At 35.0% G+C, this 14,109-nt stretch overlaps 1 protein-coding gene across 1 annotated transcript in view; it reads left to right on the top strand.

Moving 5' to 3' along the window:
• LOC139963081 (testis-expressed protein 11-like) overlaps positions 1–14,109 on the top strand; it is a 36,825-nt gene that overhangs the window by 2,185 nt on the left and 20,531 nt on the right. Inside the window, exons 3-14 of the mRNA XM_071963584.1 lie at positions 256–399; positions 1,028–1,130; positions 1,644–1,765; positions 2,151–2,236; positions 2,736–2,786; positions 4,011–4,048; positions 5,108–5,197; positions 6,118–6,188; positions 6,442–6,558; positions 6,766–6,856; positions 7,137–7,274; positions 11,069–11,177. Coding sequence (XP_071819685.1) covers positions 325–399; positions 1,028–1,130; positions 1,644–1,765; positions 2,151–2,236; positions 2,736–2,786; positions 4,011–4,048; positions 5,108–5,197; positions 6,118–6,188; positions 6,442–6,558; positions 6,766–6,856; positions 7,137–7,274; positions 11,069–11,177 — 1,091 coding nt within the window. The 5' untranslated portion in view covers positions 256–324. The remainder of the gene's footprint in view (positions 1–255; positions 400–1,027; positions 1,131–1,643; positions 1,766–2,150; positions 2,237–2,735; positions 2,787–4,010; positions 4,049–5,107; positions 5,198–6,117; positions 6,189–6,441; positions 6,559–6,765; positions 6,857–7,136; positions 7,275–11,068; positions 11,178–14,109) is intronic.

Below are 14,109 nucleotides of genomic sequence, written 5' to 3'. Positions count from 1 at the left end.
CAGACGACTTCAACACAGCTTTGGTCTGGTATAACTTCTCTTATGGTATATATTCCTAAACAGGCAGACGACTTCAACACAGCTTTGGTCTGGTATAACTTCTCTTATGGTATATATTCCTAAACAGGCAGACGACTTCAACACAGCCTTGGTCTGGTATAACTTCTCTTATGGTATATATTCCTAAACAGGCAGACGACTTCAACACAGCATTGGTCTGGTATAACTTCTCTTTTGGTATATATTCCTAAACAGGCAGACGACTTCAACACAGCTTTGGTCTGGTATAACTTCTCTTTTGGTATATTTACCCGCTACAAGGAGATGGAACACAATAACTTGGCACGACTACAGAGGAACATAGTCTCTTGTCACCTGAATCTTGAACAGTATCAAAAGGTGAGATTCTCCAGTATTAACAACATGTATGAATTGACCTGTTGACCTTAAAGTAACGGGATGATATGGTTATGAGCCGATTTGTGTATATATGTATATATTGCACTGATCACTGTACCAGTGTTTGAATTTACATATTCTGGTTAGGAATATCCTATTTGTACCCCAAACTTACAGTAGGTCTAATATTCTGCGTCTCTTCCTAGCTGGCTGTTCCTGCTTCTCTGTTGCCTCTGAGACCATGTACATAAATTATGGACAACAGAAGTCAAAGACTTCAGTTGAACAAAATATCCATAAATTACCATTGTGTCCGTACAGCCCGTTTTATAGAGTCTTATTCATAGAGAGAGTGAGCAGTAGGGTAGAGAACCACGACAAGTTCTCAGTGTTGGAAACTTGTAGAGGGATTGGAATTCTCATAACAGAGCCTATACTAGCGGCTGAAAAATTCCCAGGTAGATCCTAATCTGTATCTAGCCCAAGATATTGTTGTGGTAATTCTATATACAAAATTAGACATTCATTGTACTGCCGACTTGGTACAGAAGACCTATACACAAACTTATTGTACAAATATGATTTTTTTTTTTTTTTCAAATGACAAATTTCTTTTGGTGTCCAACAGGCTGAAGAAGCTGTTAGAGATTGTATCAAGTATGACCCAAAGAATCCTTACACCCATTACCTCAACTTCCGAGTGGCTCTTTGCAATAACCACCCTAATCAAGGTTTGTGTTATTAACCAACTTGAATCATGGTACAGAAAAGTAGATCCTGAAACAGTCCAGTCTATAGTCATTTAGAAATGTAACATCCCCATTTCGTTGGAATTTTGCAGAGAAAGGGAGTTGCAGTTTCAGCTCAACAGAAGCTGATATTTTCAAATTTTGTCTTTTGCGATAAAAGTTCTTATGTGGTGGATTTCTAAAAAAAGGAGCAGAGAAACGATAGCATTTTGTATTTGCGCGCAGTCTAGTTTTAACCTTAATTATAATGGGAAATCTGCTGAAAAGTTGGACATGGTTTTGCTAAGGTAGAACAACAAATGCGATTGATATCAGCATTCAGCACAATAACCAGGACATTTTCCTGTCCATTTTCATCAACAATTCAAGGTTTCTTGATCTGAAAGCCACTATTAACTTTTCAATTTTATTTTTTTAATTTTTTTGTGTGTCCATTTTGCTATGATGTCCATTGCCAGCGGTCATACATTCTCTGCTATTGTTTCTCTTGTACAGCCATTGGTGCAATTAAGCAGCTCAGTGATTCAAGGTTTGAAAATGAAGCCGATTGTTCGTTTGAACCTCTGGAAGATGCGGTGACAGGCCTCATATCTCTGGCAGCTCAGCAAGCAGTTGAAGTACGTTCTAATCTTTTTACCGCTTTATTACTGCCGCTCCTTGGTTTTATTTTCCATTTGTTTCTATTGACTTCCTTTTCTCTTTCTTTGTTTCTTAAGTTTTCATTAAGTTTCATTTCTTCCCTTTTCCTCAGTTTTCTTTTTCTTGTCCTGTGTTGTCTTTTCCGTCCCTACAATCCTTCCTGATTTATTTTGTTTCTTGTCATCAATAAATAGAAAGAGTAGCATATCACATTTGGATATTATATATTGCCTAGCTATGGTCACATGATCGTGTTAAATGTTCGATAAATGGTTATAAGCAATGTAAGCCAAGGGGTAGGATCAGAGGACAAGTTAAAATGGTTTCTACTAACTTATCTGGTTTCTCAACTCTCACAAGTAGCATACCAACCAGGAGATAGCTATTGAAGCTCTTGAGAAGCTTACAGAACATTCCAGAGATGAAAAGCAGCTGATCACCACTTACAGGTAAGTGGTGTGTACAATAAAGGAGAGGGTGGGGAGGGGAGGGGGTACAAGGGTGAACAACCTTCTTACTAGATAAGTGCCTCACAGCATGGGGTTGAAGTTTCTATCAACATATACATGATAATCACATGTACAAACAGTTGGAAAGCTTTCTATTTCACTTTCCCAATTCTAAAAACATATTTATATTTATCATTTATTATTGATCCAAAATGGCTATAATGGAGCAAGAAATAAGATTGATGATAACTGGTATATGGCATAGAAGACAATATAGATGATTTTTATATCCATTTATTTGTATAGGAACATTTACTAATGTAGCCCGAGTTGATGTTTTCGCTTATCTTCATACTTCAAAGCATCTTAATATCACAGTAATGATCAAGTTAGCATTTAACTTGATAAGCATTATTTTATGATTTATTAGTTTAAATTTCTTTATAGCAAAATGTAACAAATGAAATAAATTATGGATGTGTTTTTTTACTTCATGTAGATGCTTGATTCGTCTCCGATGTACAGCAAAGAAAGAAGAAGGGATGGAAGGGTAAGTCTACTTGATCCACCTTTAATTAATAATTGATTGATTGATTAATTAATTGATTGAGGTCTGTTATTAACGTCACGTATACCCAGGCGTTCCAGTGTAGACTAGAATCTGCCAGAATGATTAAATAATGTCAATTCATCTCATGAAGAAGTAGCAGTGCCATTTAATAAAAATTGAATTAGCAATATAATTTTAAAGAAACTTTAACTTACTGCTAAATAACCTGGTGTTTATGTAGTTTTATGACATAATTTATTTAAATTACAGCAAATAACCATGGTTGTTATTTCATTGGTCTGCTATGTGACTATTTATGGGAATGGTGATTAGAAGATGTAAATACTGAATCATCTAAAAATATACTTCAATCTGCAGCCTCCATCTATATCTTTGACACGTTCTTTATGTTTTAAGTCATATTTGTAAATTGTTTGGACCCGGGACTAATTTGCAGAGCACTTTAAAGTAGTCAGGTTTGTCCCTACCACACCAACTGCATTGCCGCCACCACTACCAGTACTATCCTTACCATAACTGCAACAGTGTCCTTACCATTAGCAACATCGTCCCTCCCATGGGTAACATTGTCCCTACCATTAGCAAGAATGTCCCATCCATGGGAAACATTGTCCCTACCATTAGCATTAATGTTCCATCCACGGGTAACATTGTCCTTACCATTAGCAATATTATCTGTTTCATTAGCAACATTGTCCGTTCCACAGGTAACAATGTCCCTACCATTAACAATAATGTTCCACCCATGGGTAACATTGTCTCTACCATTAGCAACATTGTCCCTTCCATGGGTAACATCGTCCCTACCATCAGCAATAATGTCCCTTCCATGGGTAAAATTGTCCCTACCATTAGCAACATTGTCCCTTCCATGGGTAACTTTGTCCCTACCATTCACAATAATGTCCCTTCTATGGGTAACATTGTCCCTACCATAAACAATAAGGTCCCTTCCATGGGAAACGTTGTCCCTACCATTAGCATTAAATGTCCCTATAACTATTTAACATATTGTCAACATGGTTATGACTGTTATGCCTTTAGCAGTACGTTAACAAATTCTCAGTAGAGAATCACTGTATTGTTTTACATGTGTAATGTAGTCTCTTTATTATCTTCATGTTGTAATCTTACACTTTCTAAAACACCAAGTTCATTCTCTTACATATACATGGTGTTTCTCTCAATTACATTTGTTTATAGAGCCGATGCTCAGAAAGTTTTTACATACTTGAAGTCAGGTATATAACTATTGAGGTTTACTGTTTTAGTTTCTTGTTGACCATTCTCTATTGGAGCGTGCCAGGTTCTGATATTTTGTGTTCAAAAAATATTTGTTCTTCACTTGATATTTTCAAAATGAATTTTTTCCTTGGAGGACTAACAGTTTTATAGCAGGAGTTTATTGCTTTTGGCTTAAAGATTATCTCCATGTTTTATTGTTAATGACCAGATATTATTTGCAAATATTCTTACTCATACAGAGTATGAATTTTGGACTCTTTTGTTGTTCCAGTCTGATTGAAATTTCAACTTTTCTTCTGATAAAGCATTTATCTCACATATTAGTTCAGCTTTTGTTCAGTGGTTGGCATTTTTGTTATGTTTACTTTGAGTTTTCATTTTACTTTTGTTGAGTCTCCAATTCTTTTAGTAGTTACCAATCTTTTTGATGGTGAAGGTAGTTACCTTTTTTTGTATGGTGACGGTAGTTACTGTAGATTGAAGTTATGTGACTTGCAGCATTTACCTAAAGATATATCTTATAAGAGATATTTGTTACTTTGGCAAGCTGAAAGAGAATACATTGTTGATGTTCATTTTAAAGTAAGGAAAGCCTCATCTAAGGAATACAACAGGTGATTGCAATGATGCTGTCGTAGACCCCCTCCCCTTATATTCTCTCGTATCTAACCCACTGTTTACAGCATATGTTACAAAGATTTCGATTCTGAGTGATATAGTTCAAACAATTTGCATCATACATTGAAAGTATTACAGTTTCAAAGTAAAGCAGTTAGGACAGAGTTAGTAAGAAAGCAAATTAATCATAACATATTGATTGTATTGCCCTCTCTCCTCCTTAAAAACGTTGTTAATTCTTTGAAAAGAAGTGATTTTTTTAGGCGACATTTACCTATATAGTTTGCATTTTGAGTTTAGATTTGAAATCAGTCCTAAAAGAAGCTGGTGTTATGTTGCGGCCTACTGGATGGCTATCATGATGTTTATCCTACTCATTATGAAATGTACAATTAATGAGTATTACTGACACCTCTTTGTTTTATCCTTAATAACAGCATGCAATTTACTGACGGATATTATACTACCTGATGCAGAAAGCCCTACCCTTAAGAAAGAAGAAACCTGCAACTGGTTTATGAAGATTGGTTAGTAGATGATTTATAAGTTGTGTGTTTGAGTAAGTCTGTCGGTCTGTCTGTGGTGTCTTTTCCTAAATCCCCATGGAGGGCGTGTCTGGGTGTTCGCATTTGTGTTTAATTCAAAATGGAGTAGTGGTGTTCACATCTTAGCATGATGAAATGAAAAACATGTTTTCGTAGAATCTCTCCATTTAAGGACATGCCTGACGTAATATTTTAGTTAGTTATGTAACAAAGCCTATAAATTATACCAAATATTTGCACTCGATCTTTGTCTACAGTCCTCCATGTTAAAGAAACATCAAAATTTTAAGGTTGCCTACAACTATTTAGTCCTTTACCTCAAACACTATAGAATGTTATACAGGAATTAAATACAAAAAAATGACCAAGAAATGTCAGAATTAATATTAAAAAAATGGCTCAGATTGTCTAGCAATTATGTGACTTTCTTCGGATAATGTAGAGTTTTATTTGTAACAATGTTCTTAACAGTTTTCTGGAGGAGTTCCATAAAGCATAGTATCTTATTCATCTCGGTCGCCTGGATCGACCAGAATTGCTGTAAGAAATTGGTGAAGGATTGTTGCACAATTTAAATATTCAATATTAGCTGACCAACATATTAAAATGAAAATGGGTCTGAGAGAGGGACAATGGTAAAGGAGTTAATTGATGTAGTTTCAGTCATCACCCTCTAAGAACTTTGCAAAAAGGCCCTGAGAGAAAATTAAAAGAACTCCTTATTGGTATATATCCCTCATGATTTAGGCAAATTATACCCAACCCCTGCCCTTTTTTATCACAACAGTTTGGGTTAAGAGCATCAAAAATGTTTACATGTAATAAGAAAAGCATCGTAGACAGAAGAAGATACATTTAAAGTTCCTTACCGTCCTCTTAAAACTTCCCATTTGTCCCTACAGCTTGGAATATGGCACTTGAAAACTCTGAGAATTGTGAACTATCACACAAGTTCTTCAGTCTTTGTGCAGAGGTCAGTACGTATGTTTTGTGATATACATAGAGTAAAAATGTTTTCTTAAAATGTTTCATTATAAGAAATTCATTAATATTTGTTCATGTGGGTTTGTGTTTCAACAATATTTAATTATAGATATTTAAGTATTCATGTTTAACAACCCTTAGGAATTCATTTGGCATTTAGTTGATAATTCTAAACTTAAACATCACTATTTTGCTCATGGAAGTTAAATTCTTACATGAGTCTTGTTTCTATTTTGTTACAGTTTTGTAGCCTTCAAGAGCAGGATGCAGCCAGCTTGGGGAGACAGAAGACCTGTCTTGTAATGGCTGCAGCTGCATTGTTACAGACTGCCAGGGATACTCTAGACCTGCAAGAAAAGGTTTGAATTACCCATCAAAACATTTTGTCAACTAATATCTCAGATAATAGGGGGAGGGGGGGAGGTATTGGAGGTAAATGCATGGGCAGGGAAACTTTTGGAAAGCAATATTTCTAGGTATTAAATATAGGGCAAGACAAAGTACCTTTAATGTATGTGAATGCATTTATGGATGTATTCATTTATTCATGTATTCATTTATTCTAGGCAGTGCTCTTGGAGCAAGTTCTCCAGCTTGTGAAGGCCTGTCGTGAGGTTTATAGTCAGCTGTCTGTGACTGAATCAAGCAGTAACTCTGGTAAATACGTCATCTTGTTACCTATCATATATTACATTTATATTCCACTTATTAATAATTCCAACAGCATTTAGCTGCCAGCCACATGCCTGCTGTTATTTAACACTTAGTATGTTAACTTAATAGTAATGCTTACCCAATCAATCTCTCTCAGTTACAATTTACTGCAAAACATGCAAAGACAAAACTATATGATTTGTATTTTCTAACCATGTTGCTGCAATTCATGTCCTTAAACCTTTGTTCCATTGATAATGGTACTCTACTTTCTGTTCTGCAGATAGGGCAATGGTGTTGCTGAATCTCAGTGAGTTTGAAGCACTCGGGAAGCTGGGTCGAACCACAGAGATGGAGTTATTTGCGAAACAGGTCACATCTAATCCAACAATTGACCTAAAAACAATTGAAACGCTAGCAGGTAATTAACTTAATTAATTTAGGAGCAAATTGATATCATTCTTCTTGCTGTACCTTTCTGAGTATCTCGATCATTATATGTAACTTTTATTCACAGGAAAGTTCGACTCAGAAATGATTTTTCAATTTTGTGAAAACCCTTTCCCCTTCCCATACTGGCTCTCCTCCAACCCTACTCTTTTCCCTTGCCTTAGTATATTATCACATTCCTTGACTATACTTGCAGTGTTTGAGAAGCTGTATATTAACTTAATCAGATCAGTGAACAAACATTTTGTTGTTATTAGCGAAAGCATTGGAGATGAAAGGTTACTGGTAGGTGATGGAGTTCTGGTTTAGCGCCCTCATAGTAATCTGTCTTTTTGTTTAATTTGAGAATGAAAGTTAGTAGGCTAAGCTTAATATGCAGTAGACATTAAAGACTCAATTCATATCAGACAGAAAACAGGTTCATTTTTTCAAGAACAGTCCCTATTAATTTACAATAAGTTAAATGCATTGTCCTAATTTCTTTGTCCCTCAATAAAAATAAGAAAAGCCTTCTTAGCACAATTGCGTCTATCAGGATGCTGACAGATTCTAGTACGTGGTTGGCTGTTTGAAGTTAGGAACTTGGGTGTTACTACGTGTGGTTCTGGTGGATTTCTAAATATTTTCCTAATGAATTAGCACCGGTGTTAATATACATTTTTCAAGAAAGTATTTTAAGAAGTGAAATACCTTGTTTATGGAAAAATAGTCTAACAGTACCTTTCCCGAAAGTGAGGGTTCCTAAATGTGGGAACAATTTCAGACCTATTGATCTAGCCAGTATAGCATTTAGCAGTTTGCAAAAGATTATACTCCCTCAGTTTATGGATTATGTAGATCAAACTGGAGAAAAAATGCAATTTGCTTATAAAAAATTTGTATCCTGTATTGATACTCTGCTTGTAAAAATCCATGATATTGTTTGAATAGTAAGGAAACAACTACACCAAAAATACTTTTCCCTGATATTTCTGATGCTTTCAACACATTAACGCAAAATCAATTATGAGCCTTGGCTAATTGGCTGGCTTGAGCAATTTCTATATGGACAAGCCAAGTAGATCTGGACGAGGGGTTTTCGGAAATTTCAAAAATAAAAGTTGGTGTGCCAGAAGTTCCGCTATCTGCTATGCTATTTTCAATATACACAGATGAAATCAAGTCAAATGAATTTATTTCGGTCATAAAACATGCTGATGATTCTTCACTGTCAAGTAAAATTTTGAGATGAATTCATTACTCAATCCCAAGAAATCAAAGGAAATATGGTTTACAAAGATAAATAGGAACAGGAAGGCCTGCTATCATCTGACTTACAGAGTGTGACTAAAAGAGGGTCCGATGTCGAACGCACTTCAAACCAACTATTTAGGGTTATGTGTTTAGATGACAGACTGACCTTGTCCTCTCACATATCAGATGTTATGAGCAAAGTATATAATATTATCTCTGGTTTAGAAGATATTGCATCACTTTTTAATAAGGATGCTAGTGAAAGTGTTTTAAAATCTGTCATTATCCCACATCTCATTTATGCAGTGCCAGTCTGGTATCATTTTATTTTGCAAAAAGATGATAGAATTGTAAAGTTTTTAAAGTATATGTCAAAGATTCTTCACTTATATTACCAATATACTGTATGAAGGAAACCGTGAATGTCTCTGCTAGAGCTGATGATCAGAATCACTCTATGCATGCCTCCTGTAGGAGTCTGTGCAATCAATCAGAAAGCTAAAAAATCTTAATACTCTGCCAAAGTACAACATACTTATAGTGGTTTAAGAATTCCTTGTAAGAACTGCAATTTTTATTCACTCAAAAAACTTAGATGAATTGTTATATATTTTGTATGAACTAATATTTTGTATATATTGTTTAGCATTGTATTTTATTATTCCTGTTTAGAGATAGTTTTTATATTTATACTGGACAAAAATTAATTGAAATTTGAAACAGTAATGACAAAAAGCAGAAAGTTATTACTATTCTTATTATTATTCACACATTCTCAGAGGTCCAGTCACTAAGTGGAAGATTAATTATCGTGATCGTTTATGATGGCACCTAGAGCAAATTGAATAAAGGGGCAGGGTATCATTGTCGTCAATAAGAGGAGATATTTTGAAGGTCAATTAATTTGAGCTCTGTTTTCATGACGTCACTCGACCATTTACAAAAGAAAGAAACTGTTGGAAAGGAAACTATCACGACTCTTTGTTTTTTGTTAAATTATTTGATTTGAAAATTTTGCAATTGTTTTTTTTTTTTTAATCTGATAGCTGAACCACAAACTACCCAATTAGTGGATTGACACTATCAATTGAGGTCAATTAACGAGGTAGTGTTTCCGTGTTTTGTGTGGTCTCCTCCGATGATAAAAGTGATAACGAAAGCTAGGCGATCTCAAGTGGATACCAAAATCAACATCAAATGTTATTTTCCGTAGGCTGCTTGTTGTAAATCATTCCTCTCTGTTTTGGCTGTCACTAGGGAGGCAAATCTTACTTTTATGCACCTATGTGAGCTCGATTTGATTGCCATGATGATGATCTTAACAAAAGGAGGCTTGTTGTTAAATACTGAATACGACGGTTCATGTAAGATCAGACCACTTAATTTGGGCTATTTCTAATTGAACAAAGCCAGCCAGTCCTTTCGAGTTCATTAAACTTAGTAATTATAAATATTTAAAAATTTCATGTGTATTAATCCATTAATCCAGATTTGAAAATACTTGGTTAAATGTTTGGCCAGTATTGTATGTCAGCCACCTTCCTGCAGAATACTGATGAGTGTTTACAAAGTATTTGTTCCATTGAGCAATTAAGACTTCAAATGTTTTTGCGGAATGTTGTATCAAAAAGTATCGATATGAGAAAGGCTTTCTCATTATATGTTTTCAATCTGTTATGGCTAACATCTGCAACCGAAGAATATATGAAAGTGATATGAAATATCTATATTTTTCAGTTGCTTTTCATATCTGCATTTATTTTTAGGTGTGAGGATTGTCTTTTGAAAGAGTGATGGGAATTTTAGCAATAACGGGAAGTATCATAGACTAGATATGAAAGCCCTAGTTCTATTAGCTTCCCAACCAACAGTTGTTGGAGACCACTTTTGGGTTTCGTTGATAATGGTAACCTTTCCATTCATGATGGTGTATGTGTGCGTGCGTTTGTGACGCCCAGATTGTAAGCACGATAAAAAGGGAACGTTGGACCAATTTCATATTTGTACAAGAAGCCTGTTGTTTTTTGTGGAGGTCAAAGGTCATTTGGAGTCACCAGGGGTCACATTGTGAAAACCTTCATGAATATTAATAAGTGCATGGAGGGTCAGATAACACCAAGATACTTTGAAATATCACCACATTGACAATACTAAGTACTGGTGATCAAAGAGTTTAGCCCAGAGCTTCATGGGGTCTATATAATGCCATAGAGTACATGAAAATGTTAACATTTATGAACAGGACATGAAAAATAATGCTCTAACAGATAGGTGTAAACAGTTGTATACAAGAGAAGATGCTGTATCTTAGCTTTCAGGTTTGTTTATGAAACGAGTATACTATGCTACTCACTAGAGCTGCGTTATGTTGTGAATGTTACCAATTAATTTATCTTTGGCCTCCAAAAAGTGAACTTTCTGGGGTAGAACATAGATTGACATTGGAAATACATTAGCAATGATGAAATATTTAGCACACAAAATATGAAAATATTTAGAAAATATCATTCATCTCTTTGTTATAATTCAAAGCTTTGGCGATGGAGCCACCATGCCAATACAAAGCCCTCAGTGAGAGGTTCCTGACAGTAGCTCTGATAAGACACAAAGAAACCATACCTATGAACATAACCAGATGCAGGTGAGTGATATGCATGAACGTTACCAGATGCAGGTGAGTGGTATACTTAGTGACACATTGTTCCTATGTCTGAACTTTTTCTTGCGATTGGGCGATTCCTTTTTTTGCAGTGAAATAATATTATTCTGATTAAGAGGTGTCAGTGTAGACAATACATATCAACAATTTTTGTTAATGTCTTCTATCTCCGATATAGAATCAATATTGCAGGTAATATGCATTGTTTTATGTCACTATTTGAGTTTGCCTGCATGTCAGGTTTTAATAATACAGCAAATTTACTCACTGATTCACCACAGTTAGACAAGAAGATCTGGGGGGGGGGGGGGGGGAATGATATGTTTGTTGGAGAACAACCTGCCAGATTTCTTCACAATGAGCCTGCTGCCCTCAGAAGGCTTCCATTGAGAATAAAAAGGTTCAAAACATAGGTTCCTCCTAGTCAATGTACAAGTCAATGTTTAATCTAAACCACCCATTGATATTGTAATGTAACTTGTGTTTATTATCCATGCTGTGGATTTCTTTAAATTTTTGTGTCTGTGTCCTTCTTCATGTAAATACCGCACCATGTTTAGACCTGTATGTAACTTCTAACACCAGCTACTACACAGAGTAGACAAAATTCAGAAAGTCAAATAATCAGATAGACTGAGTCTAAACATCCTATTTTCCTGGAAAACAAAGAGCTTTAAGAGTATCCATTCCAAAAGGCAAAACCACATGTTTATTCATGAATTGTCGCATGGAGTCATATCCTGAAGCTTGTTGTTAAATCACATATTCCTACGTACGGTATATATCTCTCGTTCTCTGGTATAGTACACATGTATATACACGCATACACACCTATAGTATATGTTGGATAAAATGTGTTTAAACAAGAATATAATCAAGGCTAAATGTAATAGTAAACCATTTTGCTGAGTAGACTCTGTTATTCTAAGAAAGTTGTTCCTGAGTCACAACAATTTCGCCCGATTACCACTTACATTACTTTCATGTTGGCCAAATATCAGACCTTGCTGAGATATCATAAAATACTAGTTAATATGCTACCATTCTTCTTGGAAAACATATTGTATGTCACAACTTGGCTATAAATCTGCTTCAGTTAGCACTAATATAAATTCATTTCTAGTTGCTGTTCTTACCACACTTTGAACCCAGGTTTGTCTTTATCCATTCTTGACTTCATAACGATAAGTTTTTTCAAGTTCTGCTGTATCAGAAAAATCAAGACCATACCAGAAGGTTTGTGAACTCTCAAATTTCGGTTGAAAAATGATAAATGAAATATTCACGTAAGAAAAAGAATGTGGAAGGAACTTTTTTTAGAAGAAATAAAACTCAATGATCACACATGTGTTTTAAAAGCTGCATCTTTAGGATTTTTTTTTACTCTCCTCATCTGCTATATATTATTATATTATTATATATTACTGTTATATAATATTTTTATATGACGGTTTCCACATAGTATAGTGGCAAAACTTCAGTGAGGGGGTAATTTTTGTTTTGTTTCCATTAGTTAGTTTGACCACATAGGTTTGATATATTGTTTTGAAGAAGGAACCTAATAAGCAGAGGCAGTATGACATTTGAATTTTTCATTCGTTCTATCCCTCAAAATTTTGGGCCAAAATAAAGTGTGTTGTCATGACCGTGATAATTTAAAGGCATTGAAGACTCGCCCCAAACCGCGTGCGGCAATCTGAAAAAGTTAACTTTCTGTTGCTTGCAAGTGACGTTTTGTTTGTGTCGCTATAAAATGCAGACAGTAATGAAACGTGATACCTTGTTATCTTTATCTGGACCTGAGATGTCTATTGCTGTATCGTTGTATACTGTGTTATGGGTATTGACCGCAGCTGTATGTACTGACTGTACACTAGTGTCTAATTACCGACGGTAGCAAGCTGTGTGTGTATTTTCTGGGGTCGATGGTGGTGTTTAACACTTCTGTAACACCTCACTCGAAACTAGGTCAAATTACTTGCATTAGACGTTTCTTTTTGCGCAAGTCTTCACACCCTTTAATGGATGTTTGATACTTTCATACCAGAGAAGAAGTTTGTTAAGACCGTCATAATGGCTTTGTAAGTAAAATGAAGATTGAAGTAATCAATCAGTTTAATATTGTGATTAGACTCTACAAATTTCAATGCTGATAATACAGTTTAAATGTGCAAGAGGAAGTTTTTACATTTAACAAATAATTCAGGGAGCCTAATCTACCTGTTACTGGAAATATTAAAGCTGTTTGGTTTACAGAAAGAAGGAAGTAGTTTTGATGCAGTGTGCTTCTGTATCCTTTCTCTGGTTTCGTTTTCCTGCTTTAGTTTTCACTCTAAAGCTCTCTGTATACATTCAATGGGCATTTATATATGTATATATATCATATATATATGTATGTATATATGTATGTATATATATATATATATATATATATATATATAAGCATTCCAATACCAGCATGCGTAGATCCGGTCAATGTAACCTCTGTATTGATGAAAAGCTTTGTATCCTCCTGTGCAAAAACCCGCATTTACTCATAAGAGATCTGATTTCATCTCCAAGTGTCGCCACAATAGGCTCAAACCAATGAACCGTGCACGTAAGAAATAGGGTTCGTGTTCCCCATAGAATATATCCGCTCAGCGAGTATTTGTTCAGTTGTCTGACGATCGCCACCCTAAGGGCGTGAAACTCCGAGTAACAGCTGTACTTACCAAGGCATTTACTTATATATATATATATATATATATATATATATATATATACATATATATATATATATATATACATATATCAATATATACTATTCTCTCTATGACCATGTTTGAGCAATCTGCAGGCCGCCAAGGGGTTCACATTAATTGGCAGTCTTGTCAGAGGGAACTAGAATGTTGTTGTTTCTTATCTACAATAA

The sequence above is a fragment of the Apostichopus japonicus genome, chromosome 21 (genome assembly GCF_037975245.1).
Source record: "Apostichopus japonicus isolate 1M-3 chromosome 21, ASM3797524v1, whole genome shotgun sequence".
Taxonomy (NCBI): Eukaryota; Metazoa; Echinodermata; class Holothuroidea; order Aspidochirotida; family Stichopodidae; genus Apostichopus; species Apostichopus japonicus.
This window is presented reverse-complemented; position numbering and strand designations above follow the sequence as displayed.